This window comes from Rhineura floridana, chromosome 1 (assembly GCF_030035675.1).
Source record: "Rhineura floridana isolate rRhiFlo1 chromosome 1, rRhiFlo1.hap2, whole genome shotgun sequence".
Classification (NCBI taxonomy): Eukaryota; Metazoa; Chordata; class Lepidosauria; order Squamata; family Rhineuridae; genus Rhineura; species Rhineura floridana.
In genome coordinates, this window is record NC_084480.1 from 76,526,353 (window position 1) to 76,550,848 (window position 24,496).

General features: G+C 38.1%; 1 protein-coding gene across 2 annotated transcripts in view; it reads left to right on the top strand.

Moving 5' to 3' along the window:
- COMMD10 (COMM domain containing 10) overlaps nt 1–24,496 on the top strand; it is a 119,200-nt gene that overhangs the window by 24,080 nt on the left and 70,624 nt on the right. For both annotated transcript variants that reach the window (XM_061601495.1, XM_061602271.1), the window contains exon 5: nt 8,591–8,701. In XM_061601495.1, coding sequence (XP_061457479.1) covers nt 8,591–8,701 — 111 coding nt within the window. The remainder of the gene's footprint in view (nt 1–8,590; nt 8,702–24,496) is intronic.

Here is a 24,496-nt window from a genome sequence, read left to right on the forward strand (position 1 = left end):
TCTCAGAGAAAGCTTATTTCAGTTTAAAGTCAATCAAGAGGAATCTATGACTGGCGTAAATGTTCTCCAAGATAAAAGGAGAAACGAAGATTATCCTCGTAACTTCGTTGAGTTGCAGATAGCTGGATTTGATCAGGAATCCCCTGAGATAAGAAGGTTTACCTGGCAACGGAAGACGGAGCTTGGATTTCTAACATGCTGTGCTGGAAGTAAGCAAGATGTTTTTTTCTCTCTTTAAAAACGTTTTTAACGAGCTAGCCTCCATCTGTCTAAATCTTATCTTGGACTTAAAATACTACCGTAAAAGAGGATTGTTTACGAATCAGCTAATTAAGAAACTTGGGTGAGTCACACTTTTTTTTTGCTTTGCATAAAGTTAAGGAAGAAGGGAGCAATTCAAAGAACCTGTTTTACTTTTCTTTTTTTTTATATGACAAAAAGCTGGCTTAAATTTGGAATTATAAAGATTAAAACGAATAAGAGGCAACCTATTGGACAAGATGTTTTTGATTATTTGAAGGAAATATATCTGAGACTATTTTCTATTCCTTTCTATTTTGGATTATGTTTTTTTTTTTTCAACGAATCTGCTGTTCGTGTATGTTACTGACTGCTGGACGCTGAGAACTGGATTTGTTTTACATTCTTGAACGTGCCGGAGATAAGAACTGTGTTGGCTAAGATCATACTAACAAGCCTGATTATATTAACTCTTTAGTTGTTGAGGAAAAGTAAGAAACAGTTTGCCACTAAGTTTGGAAACATTGGTTAATAATAGAAAAAGTTTTACTTTTTCAGAATGACAACCAGGAAAGCAGCCAAAGTTTTAGAGCGAAGAGTTTCAACTGATACACAGGAAGGAATAGACATGTTTCAGAAAATTATGGAGGGATTTAATGATTTTAAACAAGAGATGAAACAAGAGATGAAACAGGACAGACAACAATTTAAAGATGAATTTCACAATATGAAAAAGGACTATAAAGATTTACAAGATCATATCAAAACAGAAGTGGGTGAGATTAAAAATAATATTGGGCAATTAACACAGGAAGTAAAAAATGTTAAAGATAAGGTGCAAACCTTAGAGAATAGAATTGACATTGCAAATGTGGAATTAGAAAAAAATCTGGATTATTTTGCTGTTATGGAACTTAGAGATAAAGAATATTGCTTGAGATTCCGTGCAGTTCCTGAGGAAACAGGTGAAGACATCAGAGAGAAAATTGTTACTGTTTTAGCAAAATCCTTGGAAATGAATGAAGATCGGATGGAATTTGAAATAGATACAGTTTACAGAATTAATTCCAGATATGCAACAATGAAAAAAATCCCAAGAGATGTACTTGTTAATTTTCTAAAAAAAAAGACTAGAAATACGGTATTGCAACACCATTTTAACAATGGCTTCAAAATTGACGGTAAAGAAATACTGGTGATGAAGGAAATTCCTATTAGACTTTTACGAAAGAGAAAAGAATATGCTTTTTTCACAGAAAAACTTAAACAATGTAAAATTCAATTTAGATGGGATATTCCAGAGGGAGTGATTTTTACATTCAGACAACAGAAGTATTGATTAAATACTGTTCAAAAAGCAAGGGATTTCTTGAGAAAAGCTTCAAAAGATATGGAAGAAGATAAACTCAAAGACATGGATACAATTCCTGGGAAACAAAGTCAACAGAAACAGGTAGAAGAAGAAAAGGATGATGATGAATCAAAGGGAGCAACAGGTACAGAATTTTCTAAAATACATGCTTAAAAATGGATTACAAATATCTAACTTGGAATATAAATGGAGCTAATTCGTCGCAGAAGAGAAAGTATTTCATTATTTGAAAAAATTAAAATTGGATATAATTTGTTTACAAGAAACTCATATTAAGAAGAAAGACTCCAAATATTTAATCTGTAAAAATTTGGGCGAAGAATTTATTTCGGCAGGATCAAAAAAAAAAATGGTGTGGTCCTTTACATTAATTCACAATTGTCCCCTAAATTGATATTATTGGATGATAGTGGCAGATTTGTGGGAGTTGAAATTACCATACAGGGTACAAAAATTTTGATAGTGGGCATTTATGCTCCCAGTGAAGATAAAACAAGGTTCTATACTGGACTTATGGAAAAATTATCAGAGTTTGTATATGATCATTGGTGTGTCATGGGTGATTGGAATGGGGTAATTTCACCAAAAATGGATAGACTTTCTGAGAAAAATATTAAAGAGACACAGGGCAAATTGCCGAAGATTTGTTTTGAATTGATGGAAAATTTAGAATTGGTGGATGCTTGGAGACATATAAATAATAATGCAAAGGAATTTACTTATTTTTCAGAAAGGCATAAAACATTTCCGAGGATTGATATGATTTGGATGTCTAAAAGTTTAGTGAAAGATATTTCCAAGATGGATGTATTACCAAAAACTTTTTCGGATCACAATCCAGTGATATTGACTTAAAAAAAAAAAAAAATCTTGGTTTTAAATGGAGACTAAATGAATCTTTATTACAGAATGATAAAATAGTGCAGGAATGTAAGAAGAAATTAAAAGAGTTTTTTGAACACAATTTATATAAAGGAACAGATGAAAATATTGTTTGGGACACAAGTAAAGCATTTATGAGGGGATATTTTATTAAATGTAACTCTGAATTAAAAAAGAAGAAACAACAGAAAATGCAATTAATCTTGGAAGAAATAAAACAAAAAGAGGAAGAATTGAAAAAGAATCCAACCAAAGCTTCTACTGTAAATCAAATTAAAATGTTACAGAAACAAGTGTTAATGTTGACAGTTAGAGAAATTGAAAGGAAATTAAACTTTGCTAAACAAAGGACTTTTGAATTTGCAAATAAACCGGGGAAATTGTTAGCATATAAATTAAGAAAAGAACGACAAAAAAATCTTATTTTAAAGATTCAAGAAGGAGATGAGATGTTGACAGACAATGTAAAAATCCAAAGGGTTTTTCATCAATATTATTCAACTTTGTACAGGTGTCAGGAAATTCCCTCTGAAAAAATAGAAGAATATATATCAAAACAGAATTTGCCTAAAATTACAGATTTTCAGAGACAAGCTATTAATGGTCCTATTACGTCAAGAGAAATATCTGAGGCTATAAGTAAAATTAAATTAGGAAAGGCGCCAGGACCGGATGGACTATCAGCAATGTATTACAAATGCTTGGAGGAGGAACTTCTATTACCTTTACAGTACACAATGAATTCTATTTTGCAAGAAGGGAAGATACCGGGTAGTTGGAAAAATGCCAATATAACATTAATACCTAAAGAGGAGCAGGATCTAACTAAAACAAAAAATTATCGACCAATATCTTTATTGAATAATGATTATAAAATTTTTACAACGATTTTGGCCGAAAGAATGAAAATAATATTGCAACAATTTATTCAGGAAGATCAAGTGGGGTTTTCACCTAAAAGACAATTACGTGATAACGTCAGGAATGTTTTGAATGTGTTGGAATATCTTGTACAACGAAATGACATACAAGCAGCCTTGATTTTTCTGGACGCTGAGAAAGCATTCGATAATTTGAATTGGAAATTTATGTTTAAGGTTCTAGAGCAAATGGACTTTGGAGATAATTTTATAAAATGGATCACATCGATTTATACATCACAGAAGGCACAGATAATTGTCAATGGGGATTTAACGGACTCATGTGAAATACAAAAGGGCACAAGACAGGGATGTCCACTGTCCCCTCTCTTATTTATTTTGGTTCTAGAAGTGCTGCTTAGAGACATAAGGCAAGACAAAAGGATTTCGGGAATAAAGATAAAAAAAGAGGAATATAAATTGAGAGCATTTGCTGACGACTTGATAATTGTATTAGAAAATCCCTTGGAAGGAATCACAATATTGATGGACAAATTAGAAGAATTTGGACCATTAGCAGGATTTAAGATCAATAATCAAAAAACGAAGATGCTGGTGAAAAATTTATCTTTAAGAGATCAAAAAGAGTTAATGGAGAAGATAGATTTTAAAATAGAAGAAAAGGTGAAATATTTAGGTATCATTATGACAAATAAAAATTCAAAGTTGTTTCATAACAATTATGAAAAATTATGGTCAGAGATTAAGAAAGATTTGTTAAGATGGGATAAATTACAGTTGTCATTAATGGGCAGAATATCTGTAATAAAAATGAATGTACTGCCGAGAATGATGTTTCTATTTCAAACAATACCTGTCATATCCTCTGATTTACCTTTTAAACAATGGCAAAAAGATATTTCTAAATTTGTTTGGCAGGGGAAAAAACCAAGAATTAAATTTAAATTACTACAAGACGCCAAAGAAAGAGGAGGATTGGGTTTACCAAATTTGAGACTTTACTTTGCTGCTTGTTGCTTAGTCTGGATAAAAGAATGGATTGTATTGAGGAACAAAAGATTATTAGATTTGGAGGGTCATAACCTGAAGTGGGGATGGCATGGATATCTATGGTATGATAAAGTAAAAGTTAATGTGGATTTTAACAATCATTTTATAAGACGTCCTTTGTTGAAAATATGGAATAAATACAAAACAAGATTCTTTTCGAAAATACCACTATGCGTTTCAAGTCAAGAAGCATTTTATAGAAGAGAAATGGCTGGAAAAGAGAAATGGTTAACTTACCAAGAATTATTAGAAAATGTGCATGGAGAATATATAATGAAAGAGAGAGAACAACTAATAAAGGAAGGATATAGTTCTCAATGGTTTGCCTACTTACAATTGTTAGAAAGATACAAAATGGATAAAAAAATGTATGGGTTTGAAATAAATAAATCTGATTTTGAAGTAGATTTGTGTACAAATGATGAATGTATAATTGCAAAAATGTATAAATTTTTATTGAAAATGGATATGGAAGAAGAACAAGTAAAAGAGTGTATGGTCAAGTGGGCAAAATTTTTTGGCTATAATATACAAATGGATCAATGGGAAAATATGTGGAAAAAAGGTTTGAAATTTACATTATGTTATAATCTTAAAGAAAATTTTTATAAAATGATGTATCGTTGGTATATGACTCCAGAAAAGTTGTCAAAAATGTATAGTAATGTTTCTAATGTATGTTGGAAATGTAAACAACAAGAAGGATCTTTCTACCATATGTGGTGGTCGTGTAAACAGGTAAAATCATTCTGGGCACAGATAGGTAGGATGATGCAAAAAATCTTGAAGATAAATATTCAGTCAAAGCCAGAATTTTTTCTATTGGGCTTTATGGGTAAACAAAAAGAAAAGAAATATGGAAGAGTAATATTATATATGATCACGGCAGCAAGATTATTATATGCACAAAAGTGGAAAATGGAATTAATACCAACAATGGAAGAATGGCTATTGAAACTAATGGACTTAGTAGAGATGGACAAATTGACATGCCTTCTCAGAGAAAAAACGACAGATACATTTCTTAAGGAATGGAAGCCTCTTTTGGACTTTTTGTTGAAAGAAAAAAATGAAATGATGATAATGGGATTTGACGATTAATCAAGATAGACTATGGAAAAAAGTGAACTTTGTATGTTTTAGGGGTCAAGTTTGATATATATTATGTACCTATAGCTGATCTGTAACAAATCGGAAGTCAAGTTTTTTATTTTTATTTTTGCTGTATTGTTTTTGTTGTTTGATTTTGTTGTGTCTGTTTTATAAAAATTTGAATAATAAAAATTATTACAAAAAACAAAACAAAATACAAATAATGATGAAAATGCTATTAAAACACACTTTAAAATGCCTGGGAGTATAAAAAGGTTTTCACCTGGCGCCGAAAAGAGAGTAGCGTCGGCGCCAGGTGCACCTCATCAGGGAGGCTGTTCCACAGTTTGGGGGCCACCACAGAAAAGGCCCTGGTTCTAGTCACCACCCTCCGAGCTTCTCGATGGGATGGCACTCGGAGGAGGGCCTTAGATGTTGAGCGCAGTGTCCGGGTAGGTTCATATTGGGAGAGGCGGTCCACCAGGTATTGCGGTCCCATGCCGTGTAGGGCTTTATAGGTCAAAACCAGCACTTTGAATCTAGTCCGGAAACAAACAGGAAGCCAGTGCAGACGGGCCAGAACAGGTGTTATATGAGCGGACCTTCTGGTCCACGTCAGCAATCTGGCCGCTGCATTCTGGACTAGTTGTAGTTTCCGAACAGTCTTCAAGGGCAGCCCAACGTAGAGCACATTGCAGTAGTCCAGTCTAGAAGTTACCAGAGCATGAACAACTGAGGCGAGGTCGTCACTGTCCAGATAGGGATAAATAAATAATAAACACCTGGACATGAGAACTGCCTACCTACATTATCTTTGTCTTATCAGGATTCAGTTGTAGTTTAATGGTTCTTATCCAGCTGGTCACTGCCTCCAGATATTGGTCCTGTACATCTACCACTTCTTCAGATGCAGATAAAATGGAGAGATAGCTCCATTATGTATCATGCAAGTATTGGATGTTAACTAAATTTGGCTTACACAATGAAGTACAGGAAGCAATCTTAGGTCAATAGTAGAGTGCATGCTTTGCTTGAAGAAAGTCCAAGGTTCAGTCCCTAGCATCTCCAAGTAGGGCTGTGAAAAACTTGTATCTAAAAGCCTAGAAAGCTACTGCCAGTGTTGACAATACTGTGAAAGGTGGACCAAAGGTCTGACTTGGTATAAAGCAGCTTCCTAATTGTTATTGATTTGTCTGTCCCTTCAAGGATGCAAATGGCCTCATTCCCATGGTAAACCATTTCTAAGGTTTACCATGAATCCACCGATCTGGGCTGCTTTTTTCCTCACTAGCTCAGAGGAGAAACAAACTGTGATCTCTGGTTTAGCATTATATTCTAATCGGGGATTTACTCAAACCACAGCCACTAAGCAAGAAGAAATCTTGACTATAGATTGTGGTTTGTTTGAAGCAATACAAACCATGATCTCCAGGTTGGACGCAATGCTTGTTGCTTCCTCGAATGCAGGAAAGAGCAAAGTGGCCAGGATTGGTGCGTTCATGGTTTACAATGACATGTGAACTGGTGTAGTGTGAGTTCAGAACTGAACTGGTATACATCTATTGCAGTGGCTATTAACAATACGCCAAATATCTCATTGGTAGTTGCGTATCAGAAATGCAACAATTTTTGACATCACTAAATTGAATGGAAAAATTATTATGGGATAGTGTTACCTGTGTATTAGGTCTTTTCTCCAAAATGAACATTCCATGTTTTATCTCCTTATTTTCATAGAAGACTATTGTACTTTTGAAACAGAGATGTCTTAATATCAGTAGGGTAGAAGACTTTATTCCACATATAATAGAAGCCCCAAGGCTACACTGGTAACTTTTCACTGAACATGTAAATCCAGCATTAAAAAATGTTACAAATTTTTCAAAATGTGAAGCTTTAAATATCATCCTCATGTACGGCATTTAAACTGGTTCACCATATGGTGTTCCTGCTTGATTTTTCCCAGTGTAAGTCACACATCTAAATAAATGTGATAGATGAATGAAAACATTTATAAATAACTGGCTTTCAAATATTTACATAAAAATAGAATTGTGGGACAGTATGGCTATCAGGACCCAACTGCCTTTTCATACCCTGACCAAAGATCCTTTGTAGAAACTCACTGTTCGTAAGAGATCAGCTTATTTAGGAAAATAAGGTTGCAGCTATCCAAATTATAGCATGGAGAAGAGAACAAGACACCCTTTACCAGTGTTGCTACTTGTTAACATAATCAAAATTGTCTAAGGGATAGTTAGTTAATTTTCTAATAGAAATACAGAATTTTCTACCCACATACCATTGCCTGCTGTTTCTATTTTGAATATTCTCACCCAGACACTAAAAAGGTCCCTTTTGAACTTTACAGCACCAAATGGAAACAATAAATATGTACCAGCAAATAATACCAGTTTTCCCTTGCTCTTAAATATATATTAAAAATCCTGGAAGCTTCTGTTTCCTGTAAACATATCTGCCTAGTGATGCTTACTTCCCAAAATGATTGTAAAAAGAGCATTGTAAATCCTTGGGTTTGAAAACCACTGCATTATGCAAAGTTTGCACTTTGGTGCTTCAATTTTGATCCGTTCAAGGAAAAACAGCTCTTGAATCTCAGGTTGTTTGCCCTGCAAAACTAAAAAAGTCTGACAAGTCAAAGAGTTATTTTTGTTGCTAGAATCTGCTGAAGCAACTTTTTCAGTGCATACACTTTTTTTTTGAGGCTCTCACAATATATTTGAGAACTATGCACTAATTAAAATCATTTGAGCTTTGTGGTTTTTAGTCACAATAGTATACCTTTAGCATGTTTTTGGTTCATCATGAATGGAGTGATTTGTTCTAGAATAAGCCTTATCTGATGCTTAATATGATTGGTGTAAAAACAAGTCAGCCTTTTGGCCAAGGAGGAAAGAATAGAGGTTGTAGAATTTGCTTTGCTTCCTTCAGTCTCTAGGCTGTCAGCGTTTTGCTTAGGGAGTGGTATCAGTAGTATTGAAAGCTAAAACGTTGCTTTGCCTTGTTGGTGCTTATGGTACATCTTATTTTAATGTACATTTGTGATTCATAGCTTGAGACAGTTGGCTGGCAGTTTAACCTTCAGATGGCTCAATCTACACAAGCAAAACAAAAATCTCCTCAAGCTGTGTTAGAACTTGGAGTGAGCAATGAAGAATCAAAGGTAAGAAGCTTACTTTCATATCCATTGCTGTGACACTGCAGATGATTGTCCAGATTGTACTAAGTTTCAGGTGCCAGAGTAAAGAACAAGTTTAACTAGGCCTTGTTATTTAGAGCTCTTGAGTTACCTTTGTCCTGCTAAATGAGATGGATTTCATAAATCTTATAGATGTGCCATAAAGGCAAACTCTTTTCTATTTTTCTAGTAAATTACTATATTAAGGCTTTCTTCGGATTATTAAGGTGGAAGATAAACCATAACCTTTATATGTAAGGTTTTATTTATTTATTTATTATATCAATGAAACATTAGCAAACAAAGAAGTAAAATGTTCCCTGTCAGTTACAACAAATTAAATAATTACAAGCAACCAAGATACCACCAACACAAATATAATATACAAATTGCAGGGACCATGCTAAAAGAACAAGGAAGCAGCTAGGTCATATCCCTTTTTTCTCTATTCTATGGTTTGTTCACCAAGACCACTCATGTCCTGAGAACACAGCACCATCCAATCCATAGATTCAGGATCAAGATGATTTTGGGTTGGCGCTGCAAATCTTGGTGCCATAGCATCAGCCTCTTTAGTCACTTGTCACAGGCTCTGCACCACAGGCAAACAGTTACAGGACAAGAGATTCTTCCTTTTGATGGATCGCTAAGGGAAAGGAGTTCCAAAGTTGTGAGGAGTCATCAAGGACACATGTTTTGTGTATGCTGTTACTTTGCACACAAGTGATACAATTAAGAATACCATTGATCTTAAGACAGTAGTAGAACATGGGGAAGGCAATATCTATAGTATGCAGAGTTCAAGCTGTTAAGTTCTTTATAGGTAAAACCAAAACACTGTGTATTCAGTGCACAGGCACAAACCAGTGCCAACAGTGGAACTATAGTATTATGTGTGGTGTGCAATGCTAGTGCTATTCAGAGTGAACCCACTGAAGTTAATAGACATGACTAACTTAGGTTTATTTCTTTCAGTGGGATGTCTCTGAGTAGGTCTTAATGGAATACAACCCAATGTTCTCTTGCGTCACCTGTCTATGAGGAGATGTGCCTCTGTCTTATGAATATTTAGGTTTACAATATTTGTATGCCATCTTATACTAGCATTTTCTGGGTGGTTACAGCAATAAAACATTAAAATACAATAGTGTGTAAAATTATTGGGAAGTTCTTAATGTAAAATTTCCAGAAACTTTGAAACCATGGAAAAAAACACTTTTTTCTTTTCAAGAAAATATCTGAAATGTTTTGGGGAAAATGCAGTACTTTTTAAAAGTGCCCTTTACAGATTGAAAGCTGCTTTGTTATTTTAGTAATATAAAATGTATTATGCTTAACTGGGTTTGCTATTAAATCATCATGTTTAGTATATTAAAAGTACAGTTTATTTTGAGAATAATTACACATTGAATTTACTGTTTAATTTTTTGTTACAAAAAATGTTTCTTTCAACAAGCCTTTCAGGTAGAATCCTTATCCCAGTCTGCGTCTGTGTTGGAACTGCTTTTTAAGATGTTTTTAAAGCTTTTTTTAAAAGATTTTTTAAAAGATGTTTTTAAAGATGTTTTAATATATTTTAAAATCTGTTTTTAAGATGTTTTAGAGTGTTTTCAGTGTTTTGTTTGCTACCCTTGGCTCCTTCTTGGAGGAAGGGCGGGATATAAGTAAAATAAATAGATGGAGCTACAGGCCACTGACTGAACCTAGCATCATTTTCATTTTGTTAGCTTATGAGGAGCAGGCAAAAACAATAAAAGCAGAAATCATTAACATTATAGTAAAAAAAGAAAACTATGTGTTCTGAAAATTATGATGTTTCCTCTAGTCCTCCACGGTGTCAAGCAGACATAAAACACTCAGTTCCATAAAAAGAGCTGAGAAAAAGGGGAGGGAACCAAGACTAGGGTTACCAGGTGTCCGGTTTTCAGCCAGATACTCTAGCTTTTGGGGGTCCTCTCTGGGTCTCTGGGTGAGTCAGTTTAATCTCCGGACTCTCAGCTTTCATTTAAAAAAAAAAGTTTCTAGGTGGTCTGGTTCTCAAGATATACACCAAAATGTCAGCCACCCCTCGTAACTTACATGAAATGATCTCTTTGCTGGCTGCTCTAACCCCACTTTTTCAGGTTTGTAACCAGTAAGTGAAGTCAGGGGTGTGATTGAAAGGGATTTCTGGGCTTCCAGGCAGTCCTTAGACTCCATTGCAAAGGTAGAAAACTATTGTTTTTTCCTGTGTAAGTACCAAGTCTTTTTTTCCTCTGGTGTTCACGAGTCAAACAAGCTTAAATTTTCCTGGGCTGTTGAAGATGGTAGTGAATTCAATGAATTCAATAGGACTTACTTTTGAGTAGATATGGTTAGGATTGTGCTGTAAATTAATGAGACTTTTGAGTGAACATAGTATAGTACTGTGTTTGTGTTGTAAATCTCACCTCCTCCAATCCTGTTTTTTAAAGCAATTAGGCAGGGTTTGCATAGATATCACAGCTTTTATTATGTAGGAAACTAATACTGATTTTATTTCTTTTCAAAAAATGTTCTGCAATGACCAACTTATTTGGACAATAAAATATGGGGTCTATGTATTTTTACATCTCCAGTGTGTGTGTGTGTATGGAGTCTTCCCAACAACACTATGAGGTAGGATTGCTGATTGGAAACCAAGGCAGCTCACAACAAGAAATAAATCCCTTAAAAATCCAATCACCATAAAAACAATATAAACACTTGCAAAATAGCTTAAAGTGGCATGAATCTGAATTTTGGGTTGGGTGAGTGTTCCTTATCACTTGAGGCTGCAACTCTGTGCATGCTTCCCTGTTTGAGTAAGCCCCATTGAATACATTGGGACTTGCTTCTGAATAAACAAATATAGGATTGCACTAGAAATATCTTTACAGGATGTGTAAATAATAAACATCTTTGGCAGTCATGCTTATATAAATATTTCTTCATTTAAAGCACATGACTTCCCCTAAAGAATCCTGGGAAGTGTAGTTTTCCCCTCAGAGTTATAGTTCCCATCACCCTTAACAAACTACAGTTCCCATTATTCTGTGGTGGGATGCATGTGCTTCAAATGTGTGCATTCATTAGTGAATTGAAAAGAACAACTTAAAAAGATACTTTTTTATACAGAGTATATGCTTTGCATGCAAAGGTCCAAAATTCGATTTCTGGAAGAGACTATTGCCTGGAATCCTGGAGAGCCAATGCTAGTCCATGTCATCAGGACTGAGCTAGATGTTATCAAATGGCCTGAGTCAGTATAAGGTAGATTCCTTTGTTCCTAAAAGTGGAAAGGGACCCAATAGCCACAGTGACTCCAAAATTTATTTATGTATTTTATTTACAACATTTATATACTGCTTGATGGTAAAAAACCTAAAAGGGGTTTACAGAAGGAATTAAAACAATAAAATTATTGGCAAAAACAGTTAAAGACAGGTATTTAAAAACATTCAAAATATATGAAAAAACACAATAGCTTCTACATCCTGGGATAGGCTTACCCTAAACAACAATATTTTTAGCAGGTGCTGAAAACAGTACAATGAGGTGTCTGCCTAATGTCAATAGGCAGGGAGTTCCAAAGTGTAGGTGCTGCCACACTAAAGGACTGATTTCTTACAAGAGCAGAACAAGTGCTATTTGGCCCCCGTAGCATGGAAAGCACACCTTGAACTTGGCCTTGTAGTAAATTGGCAACTAGTGCAGATTTCAGAGCCGAGGTACTTGTCAGCAATCGTGCCACAGCATTCTGCACTAACTTCAGCCCTTGGTTCAGGTTGTGCTGCATGGGGATTTCTATGATGTTGGCTGACTGGCTGCCAGAAGTTTTTTAGTTTTGGGTTTTGGTTAGGAATCCTGACTGGTTGTGGGATGCTGAGTTTTCTGCCTTACTCATAGGAATCTAGTTGTGGTTGCTATGGTATTGCATTTAGGAAATCATCACTGTATTTTCTTTTTCTTTTTCTATTTGCATTTCATTTACCTTTACCTCACTCTCTTACATCCATAGAAGCTACAACAGTGGTTCCATGTGCTTCACTCAACCCTCTTAAACCCCCTGATGATGCACTTTGTTGGTTGCATGACAGCTTGTTTCTTGCCCAATAGTGGCAAAAGAGAATTCACATACAGGAATACCCCGCATTAATGTACCCAATGGGTCCAGAGCGAGTACGTAAACCGAAAATGTCCTTAAAGTGAAGCACTACCTTTTTTCACTTATCGATGCATATACTGCACTGCAGTCGTCATATATGGGCATAACTGATGTAAATAACATATTTATAACTAAAATAAAATGCCTGAAATCTCAGGCTTTGGGATGCTTCTGACCTGGCAACCCTAACCAAGACTCAATGAATACTACATGAAATTTAATCTGTTTCTGAGCTATTTGTATCAGTTTCTTCCAGTTCTTGATTTGTAATTATATTTCTCATGGACTTCTAAAAAGTGAAGGTTTGCCTGGATTGAAAGAAGCTTCTTCGCCCTTTCACATGTCATAGTCAAAAGATTTTTCAATTTTTCAGAAAAAAACTCCCCCACCCCAAATTTTTCCATTTTTTCCCTGAGGCTTTCACACCTCTAGTTCTCAAGGGCAGCAGCTCCGCAAAGATCTTTTGATTTTATTTTGGCCTTAAGGTAACAACAGGATTGACACTCTGTATCTTTATTGGATAGAAAAGGTTGCAGCCTGTTCATATCTAGCAAGGATCACAATATGGACTTCTAAGATGGTTGTGGATTCAGAAATGCCTCAAGGCTTTGGAACTGATGAATAAGGGACAAATGAACACTGACAATTAAAATTGAAACTAAAATTAAAAAGGTGGCAGAGCAGCTTTTAAACTGACTGAGGGGGGAAACCCGACAGGAGCTGAGGAAGGTCCGGTTCGGAATAAACCTCCCCCCTGGGATAAAGACCAAAGAAATGATGAAATTGTAAAAGGGGTAGGCCTAGAAGTAGGCATTGTGAGAGCAGGGGCACAGGATATAAATTCAGAAAGGCAAAATTACCACAGGCCAAACCACAAGTGCCAAAGACACTTGAAGAGAGACACTGCTTACAAGTGCCTGTACACCAATGCTAGGAGCCTCCGAACCAAGATGGGAGAACTGGAGTGCTTAGTCTTAGAGGAGAGCATTGATATAGTGAGCATAACAGAGACCTGGTGGAATGGAGAAAACCAGTGGGATACGGTTATCCCTGGATATAAACTATATCGGAAGGACAGGGAAGGACGTATTGGTGGCGGAGTCGCTCTATACGTGAAAGAAAGCATTGAATCCAGCAAGCTGGAAACCCCAAAAGAGGCAGACTCCTCCACAGAATTGTTGTGGGTAGTGATACCATGCCCCAGGAGGGATTTAATTCTGGGAACGATCTATCGTCCCCCTGATCAAAATGCTCAGGGAGACCTTGAGATGAGATATGAAATTGAGGAAGCATCCAAACTAGGAAATGTGGTAGTAATGGGTGACTTCAACTACCCGGGCATAGACTGGCCGCATATGTGTTCCAGTCATGACAAAGAAGCAAAATTTCTAGATATTCTAAATGACTATTCCCTAGACCAGTTGGTCATGGAACCGACCAGAGGGACGGGAACCCTGGACTTAATCCTCAGTGGGGACTGGGACCTGGTGCGAGATGTAAGTGTTGTTGAACCGATTGGGAGCAGTGACCATAGTGCTATTAAATTAAACATACATGTAACTGGCCAATTGCCAAGAAAATCCAACACGGTCACTTTTGACTTCAAGAGAGGAAACTTCACAAAAATGAGGGGTGTGGTTAAAAGAAAGCTGAAAAACAAAGTCCAGAGGGTCACATCACTGGAAAATGCTTGGAAGTTTTTTAAAAACACTATATTAGAAGCTCAACTGGAGTGCATACCGCAGATCAGAAAAGGTACCGCCAGGGCCAAGAAGATGCCAGCATGGTTAACAAGGAAAGTCAAGGAAGCTCTTGGAGGCAAAAAGTCTTCCTTCAGAAAATGGAAGTCTTGTCCGAATGAAGAAAATAAAGAACACAAACTCTGGCAAAAGAAATGCAAGAAGACAATAAGGGATGCTAAAAAAGAATTTGAGGAGCACATTGCTAAGAACATAAAAACCAACAACAAAAAATTCTATAAATACATTCAAAGCAGGAGACCATCTAGGGAGGCGATTGGACCCTTGGATGATAAGGGAGTCAAAGGCGTACTAAAGAACGATAAGGAGATTGCAGAGAAGCTAAATGAATTCTTTGCATCTGTCTTCACAGTGGAAGATATAGGGCAGATCCCTGAACCTGAACTAACATTTGCAGGAAGGGATTCTGAGGAACTGAGACAAATAGTGGTAACGAGAGAGGAAGTTCTAAGCTTAATGGACAATATAAAAACTGACAAATCACCGGGCCCGGATGGCATCCACCCGAGAGTTCTCAAAGAACTCAAATGTGAAATTGCTGATCTGCTAACTAAAATATGTAACTTGTCCCTCAGGTCCTCCTCTGTGCCTGAGGACTGGAAAGTGGACAACGTAACGCCAGTCTTCAAAAAGGGATCCAGAGGGGATCTCGGAAATTACAGACCAGTTAGCTTTACCTCTGTCCCTGGGAAACTGGTAGAAAGTATTATTAAAGCTAGATTAACTAAGCACATAGAAGAACAAGCCTTGCTGAAGCAGAGCCAGCATGGCTTCTGCAAGGGAAAATCCTGTCTCAGTAACCTACTAGAATTCTTTGAGAGTGTCAACAAGCATATAGATAGAGGTGATCCAGTGGACATAGTGTACTTAGACTTAGACAAGGTACCTCACCAAAGACTTCTGAGGAAGCTTAGCAGTCATGGAATAAGAGGAGAGGTCCTCTTGTGGATAAGGAATTGGTTAAGAAGCAGAAAGCAGAGAGTAGGAATAAACGGACAGTTCTCCCAATGGAGGGCTGTAGAAAGTGGAGTCCCTCAAGGATCGGTATTGGGACCTGTACTTTTCAACTTGTTCATTAATGACCTAGAATTAGGAGTGAGCAGTGAAGTGGCCAAGTTTGCTGACAACAGTAAATTGTTCAGGGTTGTTAAAACAAAAAGGGCTTGTGAAGAGCTTCAAAATGACCTCTCCAAACTGAGTGAATGGGTGGAAAAATGGCAAATGCAATTCAATATAAACAAGTGTAAAATTATGCATATTGGAGCAAAAAATCTTAATTTCACATATACGCTCATGGGGTCTGAACTGGCGGTGACTGACCAGGAGAGAGACCTCGGGGTTGTAGTGGACAGCATGATGAAAATGTCGACCCAGTGTGCGGCAGCTGTGAAAAAGGCAAATTCCATGCTAGCGATAATTAGGAAAGGTATTGAAAATAAAACAGCTGATATCATAATGCCATTGTATAAATCTGTGGTGCAGCCGCATTTGGAATACTGTGTACAGTTCTGGTCGCCTCATCTCAAAAAGGATATTATAGAGTTGGAAAAGGTTCAGAGGAGGGCAACCAGAATGATCAAGGGGATGGAGCGACTCCCTTACAAGGAAAGGTTGCAGCATTTGGGGCTTTTTAGTTTAGAGAAAAGGCAGGTCAGAGGAGACATGATAGAAGTGTATAAAATTATGCATGGCATTGAGAAAGTGGATAGAGAAAAGTTCTTCTCCCTCATAATACAAGAACTCGTGGACATTCAAAGAAGCTGAATGTTGGAAGATTCAGGACAGACAAAAGGAAGTACTTCTTTACTCAGCGCATAGTTAAACTATGGAATTTGCTCCCAGAAGATGCAGTAATGGCCACCAGCTTGGATGGCTTTAAAAGAAGATTAGACAGATTCATGGAGGACAGGGCTATCAATGGCTACTAGCCGTGATGGCTGTGCTCTGCCACCCTAGTCAGAGGCAGCATGTTTCTGAAAACCAGTTGCCGGAAGCCTCAGGAGGGGAGAGTGTTCTTGCACTCGGGTCCTGCTTGAGGGCTTCCCCCAGGCACCTGGTTGGCCACTGTGAGAACAGGATGCTGGACTAGATGGGCCACTGGCCTGATCCAGCAGGCTCTTCTTATGTTCTTATGTTCTTATGACACTAAAACACGGTTATATCCATAGAAAGACATCAAACACATGTGCACAATTATTAATGGTTCCCAGTATGTTTTGAAAATACACTTTTCCAGTTGGAAAGTTTGTGTAAAAAAACCAATACAAGCTCATTAAAGACAATGTAATAAACTAAGAGCTGCTGGTGAGAACATTTTAAAAAATGTTGAAATCCCATGCCTTTTTCCTAAACTATGGTTGGGGATATTAACAGGTGTCAAGCAGATTCAGGGGGTTTCATAAAGCTGTGAGCAGTGTGTTGCTTTCTAGCCTTTTAAAAGGCACAGTGAGAGGTCTAGAATGTTCTTCCATCCTTCTTCCAGATCTTTGTGTTGAACTCTTAAGAGATGTGGAAAGTAGTGAAGCATCTTGCTGGTTTCTGAGGCTTTCGGCTCAGTGCTATAGTAACAACAAGCGCCTGTTTTCCCCTACCTGGCATGGTGATGTGGGGGGTGTCCTTTGGCCTTACAATTGTGCTGGCCCTGGGATATGCTCCACGTGATCTCAGTCAAGACCCCACCACTCTCTTCTTGGGAGAAGAGTAGAGCTTGTGGCAACCACAAGCTGGCTGCTACTAAGGCCAAAGACACTTGAAGAGATACACTGCTTACAAGTGCCTGTACGCTAATGCTAGGAGCCTCCGAACCAAGATGGGAGAACTGGAGTGCTTGGTCTTAGAGAAGAGCATTGATATAGTGAGCATAACAGAGACCTGGTGGAATGGAGAAAACCAGTGGGATACGGTTATCCCTGGATATAAACTATATCGGAAGGACAGGGAAGGACGTATTGGTGGCGGAGTCGCTCTATACGTGAAAGAAGGCATTGAATCCAGCAAGCTGGAAACCCCAAAAGAGGCGGACTCCTCCACAGAATCGTTGTGGGTGGTGATACCGTGCCCCAGGAGGGACTTAATACTGGGAACGATCTATCGTCCCCCTGATCAAAATGCTCAGGGAGACCTTGAGATGAGATATGAAATTGAGGAAGCATCCAAACTAGGAAATGTGGTAGTAATGGGTGACTTCAACTACCCGGGCATAGACTGGCTGCATATGTGTTCCAGTCATGACAAAGAAGCAAAGTTTCTAGATATTCTAAATGACTATTCCCTAGACCAGTTGGTCATGGAACCGACCAGAGGGACGGCAACCCTGGACTTAATCCTCAGTGGGGACCGGGACCTGGTGCGAGATGTAAGTGTTGTTGAACCGATTGGGAGCAGTGACCACAGTGCTATTAAATTAAACATACATGTAAATGGCCAATTGCCAAGAAAATCCAACACGGTCACATTTGACTTCAAAAGAGGAAACTTCACAAAAATGAGGGGATTGGTAAAAAGAAAGCTGAAAAACAAAGTCCAGAGGGTCACATCACTCGAAAATGCTTGGAAGTTTTTTAAAAACACTATATTAGAAGCTCAACTGGAGTGCATACCGCAGATCAGAAAAGGTACCGTCAGGGCCAAGAAGATGCCAGCATGGTTAACGAGCAAAGTCAAGGAAGCTCTTAGAGGCAAAAAGTCTTCCTTCAGAAAATGGAAGTCTTGTCCGAATGAAGAAAATAAAAAAGAACACAAACTCTGGCAAAAGAAATGCAAGAAGACAATAAGGGATGCTAAAAAAGAATTTGAGGAGCACATTGCTAAGAACATAAAAACCAACCACAAAAAATTCTATAAATACATTCAAAGCAGGAGACCATCTAGGGAGACAATTGGACCCTTGGATAAGGGAGTCAAAGGTGTACTAAAGAACGATAAGGAGATTGCAGAGAAGCTAAATAAATTCTTTGCATCTGTCTTCACAGTGGAAGATATAGGGCAGATCCCTGAACCTGAACTAACATTTGCAGGAAGGGATTCTGAGGAACTAAGACAAATAGTGGTAACGAGAGAGGAAGTTCTAAGCTTAATGGACAATATAAAAACTGACAAATCACCGGGCCCAGATGGCATCCACCCGAGAGTTCTCAAAGAACTCAAATGTGAAATTGCTGATCTGCTAACTAAAATATGTAACTTGTCCCTTGGGTCCTCCTCCGTGCCTGAGGACTGGAAAGTGGCAAATGTAACGCCAATCTTCAAAAAGGGATCCAGAGGGGATCTCGGAAATTACAGACCAGTTAGCTTTACCTCTGTCCCTGGGAAACTGGTAGAAAGTATTATTAAAGCTAGATTAACTAAGCACATAGAAGAACAAGCCTTGCTGAAGCAGAGCCAGCATGGCTTCTGCAAGGGAAAGTCCTGTCTCAGTAACCTATTAGATTTCTTTGAGAGTGTCAACAAGCATATAGATAGAGGTGATCCAGTGGACATAGTGTACTTAGACTTTCGAAAAGCGTTTGACAAGGTACCTCACCAAAGGCTTCTGAGGAAGCTTAGCAGTCATGGAATAAGAGGAGAGGTCCTCTTGTGGATAAGGAATTGGTTAAGAAGCAGAAAGCAGAGAGTAGAAATAAACGGACAGTTCTCCCAATGGAGGGCTGTAGAAAGTGGAGTCCCTCAAGGATCGGTATTGGGACCTGTACTTTTCAACTTGTTCATTAATGACCTAGAATTAGGAGTGAGCAGTGAAGTGGCCAAGTTTGCTGACAACAGTAAATTGTTCAGGGTTGTTAAAACAAAAAGGGATTGCGAAGAGCTCCAAAAAGACCTCTCCAAACTGAGTGAATGGGTGGGAAAATGGCAAATGCAATTCAATATAAACAAGTGTAAAATTATGCATATTGGAGCAAAAAATCTTAATTTCACATATACGCTCATGGGGTCTGAACTGGCGGTGACCGACCAGGAGAGAGACCTCGGGGTTGTAGTGGACAGCGCGATGAAAATGTCGACCCAGTGTGCGGCAGCTGTGAAAAAGGCAAATTCCATGCTAGCAATAATTAGGAAAGGTATTGAAAATAAAACAGCCGATATCATAATGCCGTTGTATAAATCTATGGTGCGGCTGCATTTGGAATACTGTGTACAGTTCTGGTCGCCTCATCTCAAAACGGATATTCTAGAGTTGGAAAAGGTTCAGAAGAGGGCAACCAGAATGATCAAGGGGATGGAGCGACTCCCTTATGAGGAAAGGTTGCAGCATTTGGGGCTTTTTAGTTTAGAGAAAAGGCGGGTCAGAGGAGACATGATAGAAGTGTATAAAATTATGCATGGCATTGAGAAAGTGGATAGAGAAAAGTTCTTCTCCCTCTCTCATAATACTAGAACTCGTGGACATTCAAAGAAGCTGAATGTTGGAAGATTCAGGACAGACAAAAGGAAGTACTTCTTTACTCAGCGTATAGTTAAACTATGGAATTTGCTCCCACAAGATGCAGTAATGGCCACCAGCTTGGATGGCTTTAAAAGAAGATTAGACAAATTCATGGAGGACAGGGCTATCAATGGCTACTAGCCGTGATGGCTGTGCTGTGCCACCCTAGTCAGAGGCAGCATGCTTCTGAAAACCAGTTGCCGGAAGCCTCAGGAGGTGAGAGTGTTCTTGCACTCGGGTCCTGCTTGCGGGCTTCCCCCAGGCACCTGGTTGGCCACTGTGAGAACAGGATGCTGGACTAGATGGGCCACTGGCCTGATCCAGCAGGCTCTTCTTATGTTCTTATGTTCTAAGGCCAGCACAAATACATGGACCTCTGATGTTATATTACACAGTCCTTTCATTTGGGGGCAATATTTAAAATCCTCATGTTTGCAGACATTAATAACATTGTGTGTATATTCCAGCTTGAATCTTAATCAAACCAAATTAAACTAAACAAGCTGAAATAAAGTGAAATAATGAAAAATCCTTTGTAAAAGTGCATTTCCTCATTAAATGAATGCTTTATATTTGGAGGAACATATAAAAACTTGATTCCAGATGTGATAAAACATTTGTGCTTGTATTCCTTCAATCCTTCTCATCTCCCTTCTCTTTTATAGCTGTTGGATTGTGTTTATTTATTTATTTTGCAGGAAAGCATTGATTTTGCTAATAGTAGTCTGTGTTTAAATATTCATTGACCTAAATGTGTGTTTCATTGGCTCACCAGAGGGCAGTAGAGTTCTTTCAAGTGTGTTTGTCATTTTGATTCTTTGAATGTTTTTTCAAATAACATTGTTGAATCAGTTGTGAAGTTAGCAGTTGTGGGAAACTGTGTATACCTTTCTAATCTACACACAACAATACAGTTCTGTTATAACTATCTACTCATTTTAACACTTTTTCAACAATATAATGTTTTTTTGATCAATGGAAAAATTATTGCCTCCTTTTAAGGAATCCTAACAGACTACATACCCAAGGGATTTTTTTATTATCTTGGACTCCTCAAAAGAAGCCACAGCAGTTTAAAAAAACAAGACAGAATATATATTACCTTTTTTGCTTTTTGTTCCAGCAGGGGAACCAAAGAAATGACACATGTATATGGTGGAGAGCAGTGTGTGAAACTTGCTGTTTGCTCTTTTGGCCACAGATGTTTCCAATACAGAAGAGATAAGCCACTCTTCAGTATAAAAAAGCAGCTTGTCTTTTTGGCAACAGAAACCTTTTAGCAAATACTAAGCTTTGAATCATGGAATCAGAGCGTCTGAGAGCTGATGTGTGAAATTACTAATCAGATATGTTTTGGTAGCTTTTGTGTACAGGTTGTTGAATACTGAATGAGGCATAGTCCATCTATGGGAGGAGAGTGAACTGTGTAACCTGATAAGGTGCAGCTTTTTTATTTTGCTGGACATGCTTAATAGTAGTAATAATACTAGTAATACATCATCCATCCTTTGTTTCCCAGATGCCCCTCTCCCTTCTTCCCACCCTCCTTCTGTCTCACTTAGAAATGGACATTACCCCTGTGGTAAGTTTCCCACCAACTTGCCAAGCGAGTTGGGGCCATGATACAGTAAGTTTTCCTGATCTTCACTGGTGGCTTGCTGGTGATGTGGATCACAGATATGGACACTTGCTTCATGTTGCTTCACATTATGGCCAGGAAACTGGCAACTCACTACAGTGATGCTGCTTCCTATGGTGAAAGTAATGTCTTAAATGGCTTTTTTCCCTATCCTGGATGGTTGAGAGTAGAAACAATGATCCTGCCATTGCATGCTTAATTGCTATTATATTATCTATCTGGTTACCAGAAAAATAAATCTAGAGTTTTAAAAATATTCCTTGTTGGAAAATTAAAAAAAACTTACAAAGTGGATATATGGAAACTAATGGATTAAACTGTACGGACTTGCTGATTATGGTTAATGCTCTAGTGGTGAGATTTGTATTTTCATGCCAGAGGTATGCTTTTGGGGAATATTTTGAAGTTTCTAACTGCAGGGAAAATGTGGCTGTCTAAAACTAGTAATGACTGCGAACTGATGAATAAAGATTTTGGTAAACGTAGATTTATCACTTCTGGTAGATTATTTATCATAAAATAAATGCTCCATATTGTTTTGAGTTTATATTTAATCTGTATTTCCCCATGATGCTGCCATGAAATCAACTTAACAAAGAATAATTTATTTTACAGAAAATTGGATTAGATTCTGGTTGCAGAGGGTGCTTTATTTGTGGAAAGAGTTTCAAATTGGAAACACACTTGGGCATTGTGATGTAAACCTTTAGGATAATATATATATATATTTAGAAATCTTGCTAGCTCTTTATTAAAGTCCCCTGTTCTTATTGTTCCTATTATTATCTTGTAAAAGTATTAAGAACATAAGAACATAAGAAGAGCCTGCTGGATCAGGCCAGTGGCCCATCTAGTCCAGCATCCTGTTCTCACAGTGGCCAACCAGGTGCCTGGGGGAAGCCCGCAAGCAGGACCTGAGTGTAAGAACACTCTCCCCTCCTGAGGCTTCCGGCAACTGGTTTTCAGAGCATGCTGCCTCTGACTAGGGTGGCAGAGCACAGCCATCACGGCTAGTAGCCATTGATAGCCCTGTCCTCCATGAATCTGTCTAATCTTCTTTTAAAGCCATCCAAGCTGGTGGCCATTACTGCATCTTGTGGGAGCAAATTCCATAGTTTAACTATGCGCTGAGTAAAGAAGTACTTCCTTTTGTCTGTCCTGAATCTTCCAACATTCAGCTTCTTTGAATGTCCACGAGTTCTAGTATTATGAGAGAGGGAGAAGAACTTTTCTCTATCCACTTTCTCAATGCCATGCATAATTTTATACACTTCTATCATGTCTCCTCTGACCCGCCTTTTCTCTAAACTAAAAAGCCCCAAATGCTGCAACCTTTCCTCGTAAGGGAGTCGCTCCATCCCCTTGATCATTCTGGTTGCCCTCTTCTGAACCTTTTCCAACTCTAGAATATCCGTTTTGAGATGAGGCGACCAGAACTGTACACAGTATTCCAAATGCGGCCTCACCATAGATTTATACAACGGCATTATGATATCGGCTGGTTTATTTTCAATACCTTTCCTAATTATTGCTAGCATGGAATTTGCCTTTTTCACAGCTGCCGCACACTGGGTTGACATTTTCACCGTGCTCTCCACTACAACCCCGAGGTCTCTCTCCTGGTCGGTCACCGCCAGTTCAGACCCCATGAGCGTATATGTGAAATTCAGATTTTTTGCTCCAATATGCATAATTTTACACTTGTTTATATTGAATTGCATTTGCCATTTTTCCGCCCATTCACTCAGTTTGGAGAGGTCTTTTTGGAGCTCTTCGCAATCCCTTTTTGTTTTAACAACCCTGAACAATTTAGTGTCGTCAGCAAACTTGGCCACTTCACTGCTCACTCCTAATTCTAGGTCATTAATGAACAAGTTGAAAAGTACAGGTCCCAATACCGATCCTTGAGGGACTCCACTTTCTACAGCCCTCCATTGGGAGAACTGTCCGTTTATTCCTACTCTCTGCTTTCTGCTTCTTAACCAATTCCTTATCCACAAGAGGACCTCTCCTCTTATTCCATGACTGCTAAGCTTCCTCAGAAGCCTTTGGTGAGGTACCATGTCAAACGCTTTTCGAAAGTCTAAGTACACTATGTCCACTGGATCACCTCTATCTATATGCTTGTTGACACTCTCAAAGAATTCTAGTAGGTTACTGAGACAGGACTTTCCCTTGCAGAAGCCATGCTGGCTCTGCTTCAGCAAGGCTTGTTCTTCTATGTGCTTAGTTAATCTAGCTTTAATAATACTTTCTACCAGTTTTCCAGGGACAGAAGTTAAGCTAACTGCCCTGTAATTTCCGAGATCCCCTCTGGATCCCTTTTTGAAGATTGGCGTTACATTTGCCACTTTCCAGTCCTCAGGCACGGAGGAGGACCCAAGGGACAAGTTACATATTTTAGTTAGCAGATCAGCAATTTCACCTTTGAGTTCTTTGAGAACTCTCGGGTGGATGCCATCCGGGCCCGGTGATTTGTCAGTTTTTATATTGTCCATTAAGCGTAGAACTTCCTCTCTCGTTACCACTATTTGTTTCAGTTCCTTAGAATCCCTTCCTGCAAATGTTAGTTCAGGTTCAGGGATCTGCCCTATATCTTCCACTGTGAAGACAGATGCAAAGAATTCATTTAGCTTCTCTGCAATCTCCTTATTCTTCTTTAGTACACCTTTGACTCCCTTATCATCCAAGGGTCCAATCGTCTCCCTAGATGGTCTCCTGCTTTGAATGTATTTATAGAATTTTTTGTTGTTGGTTTTTATGTTCTTAGCAATGTGCTCCTCAAATTCTTTTT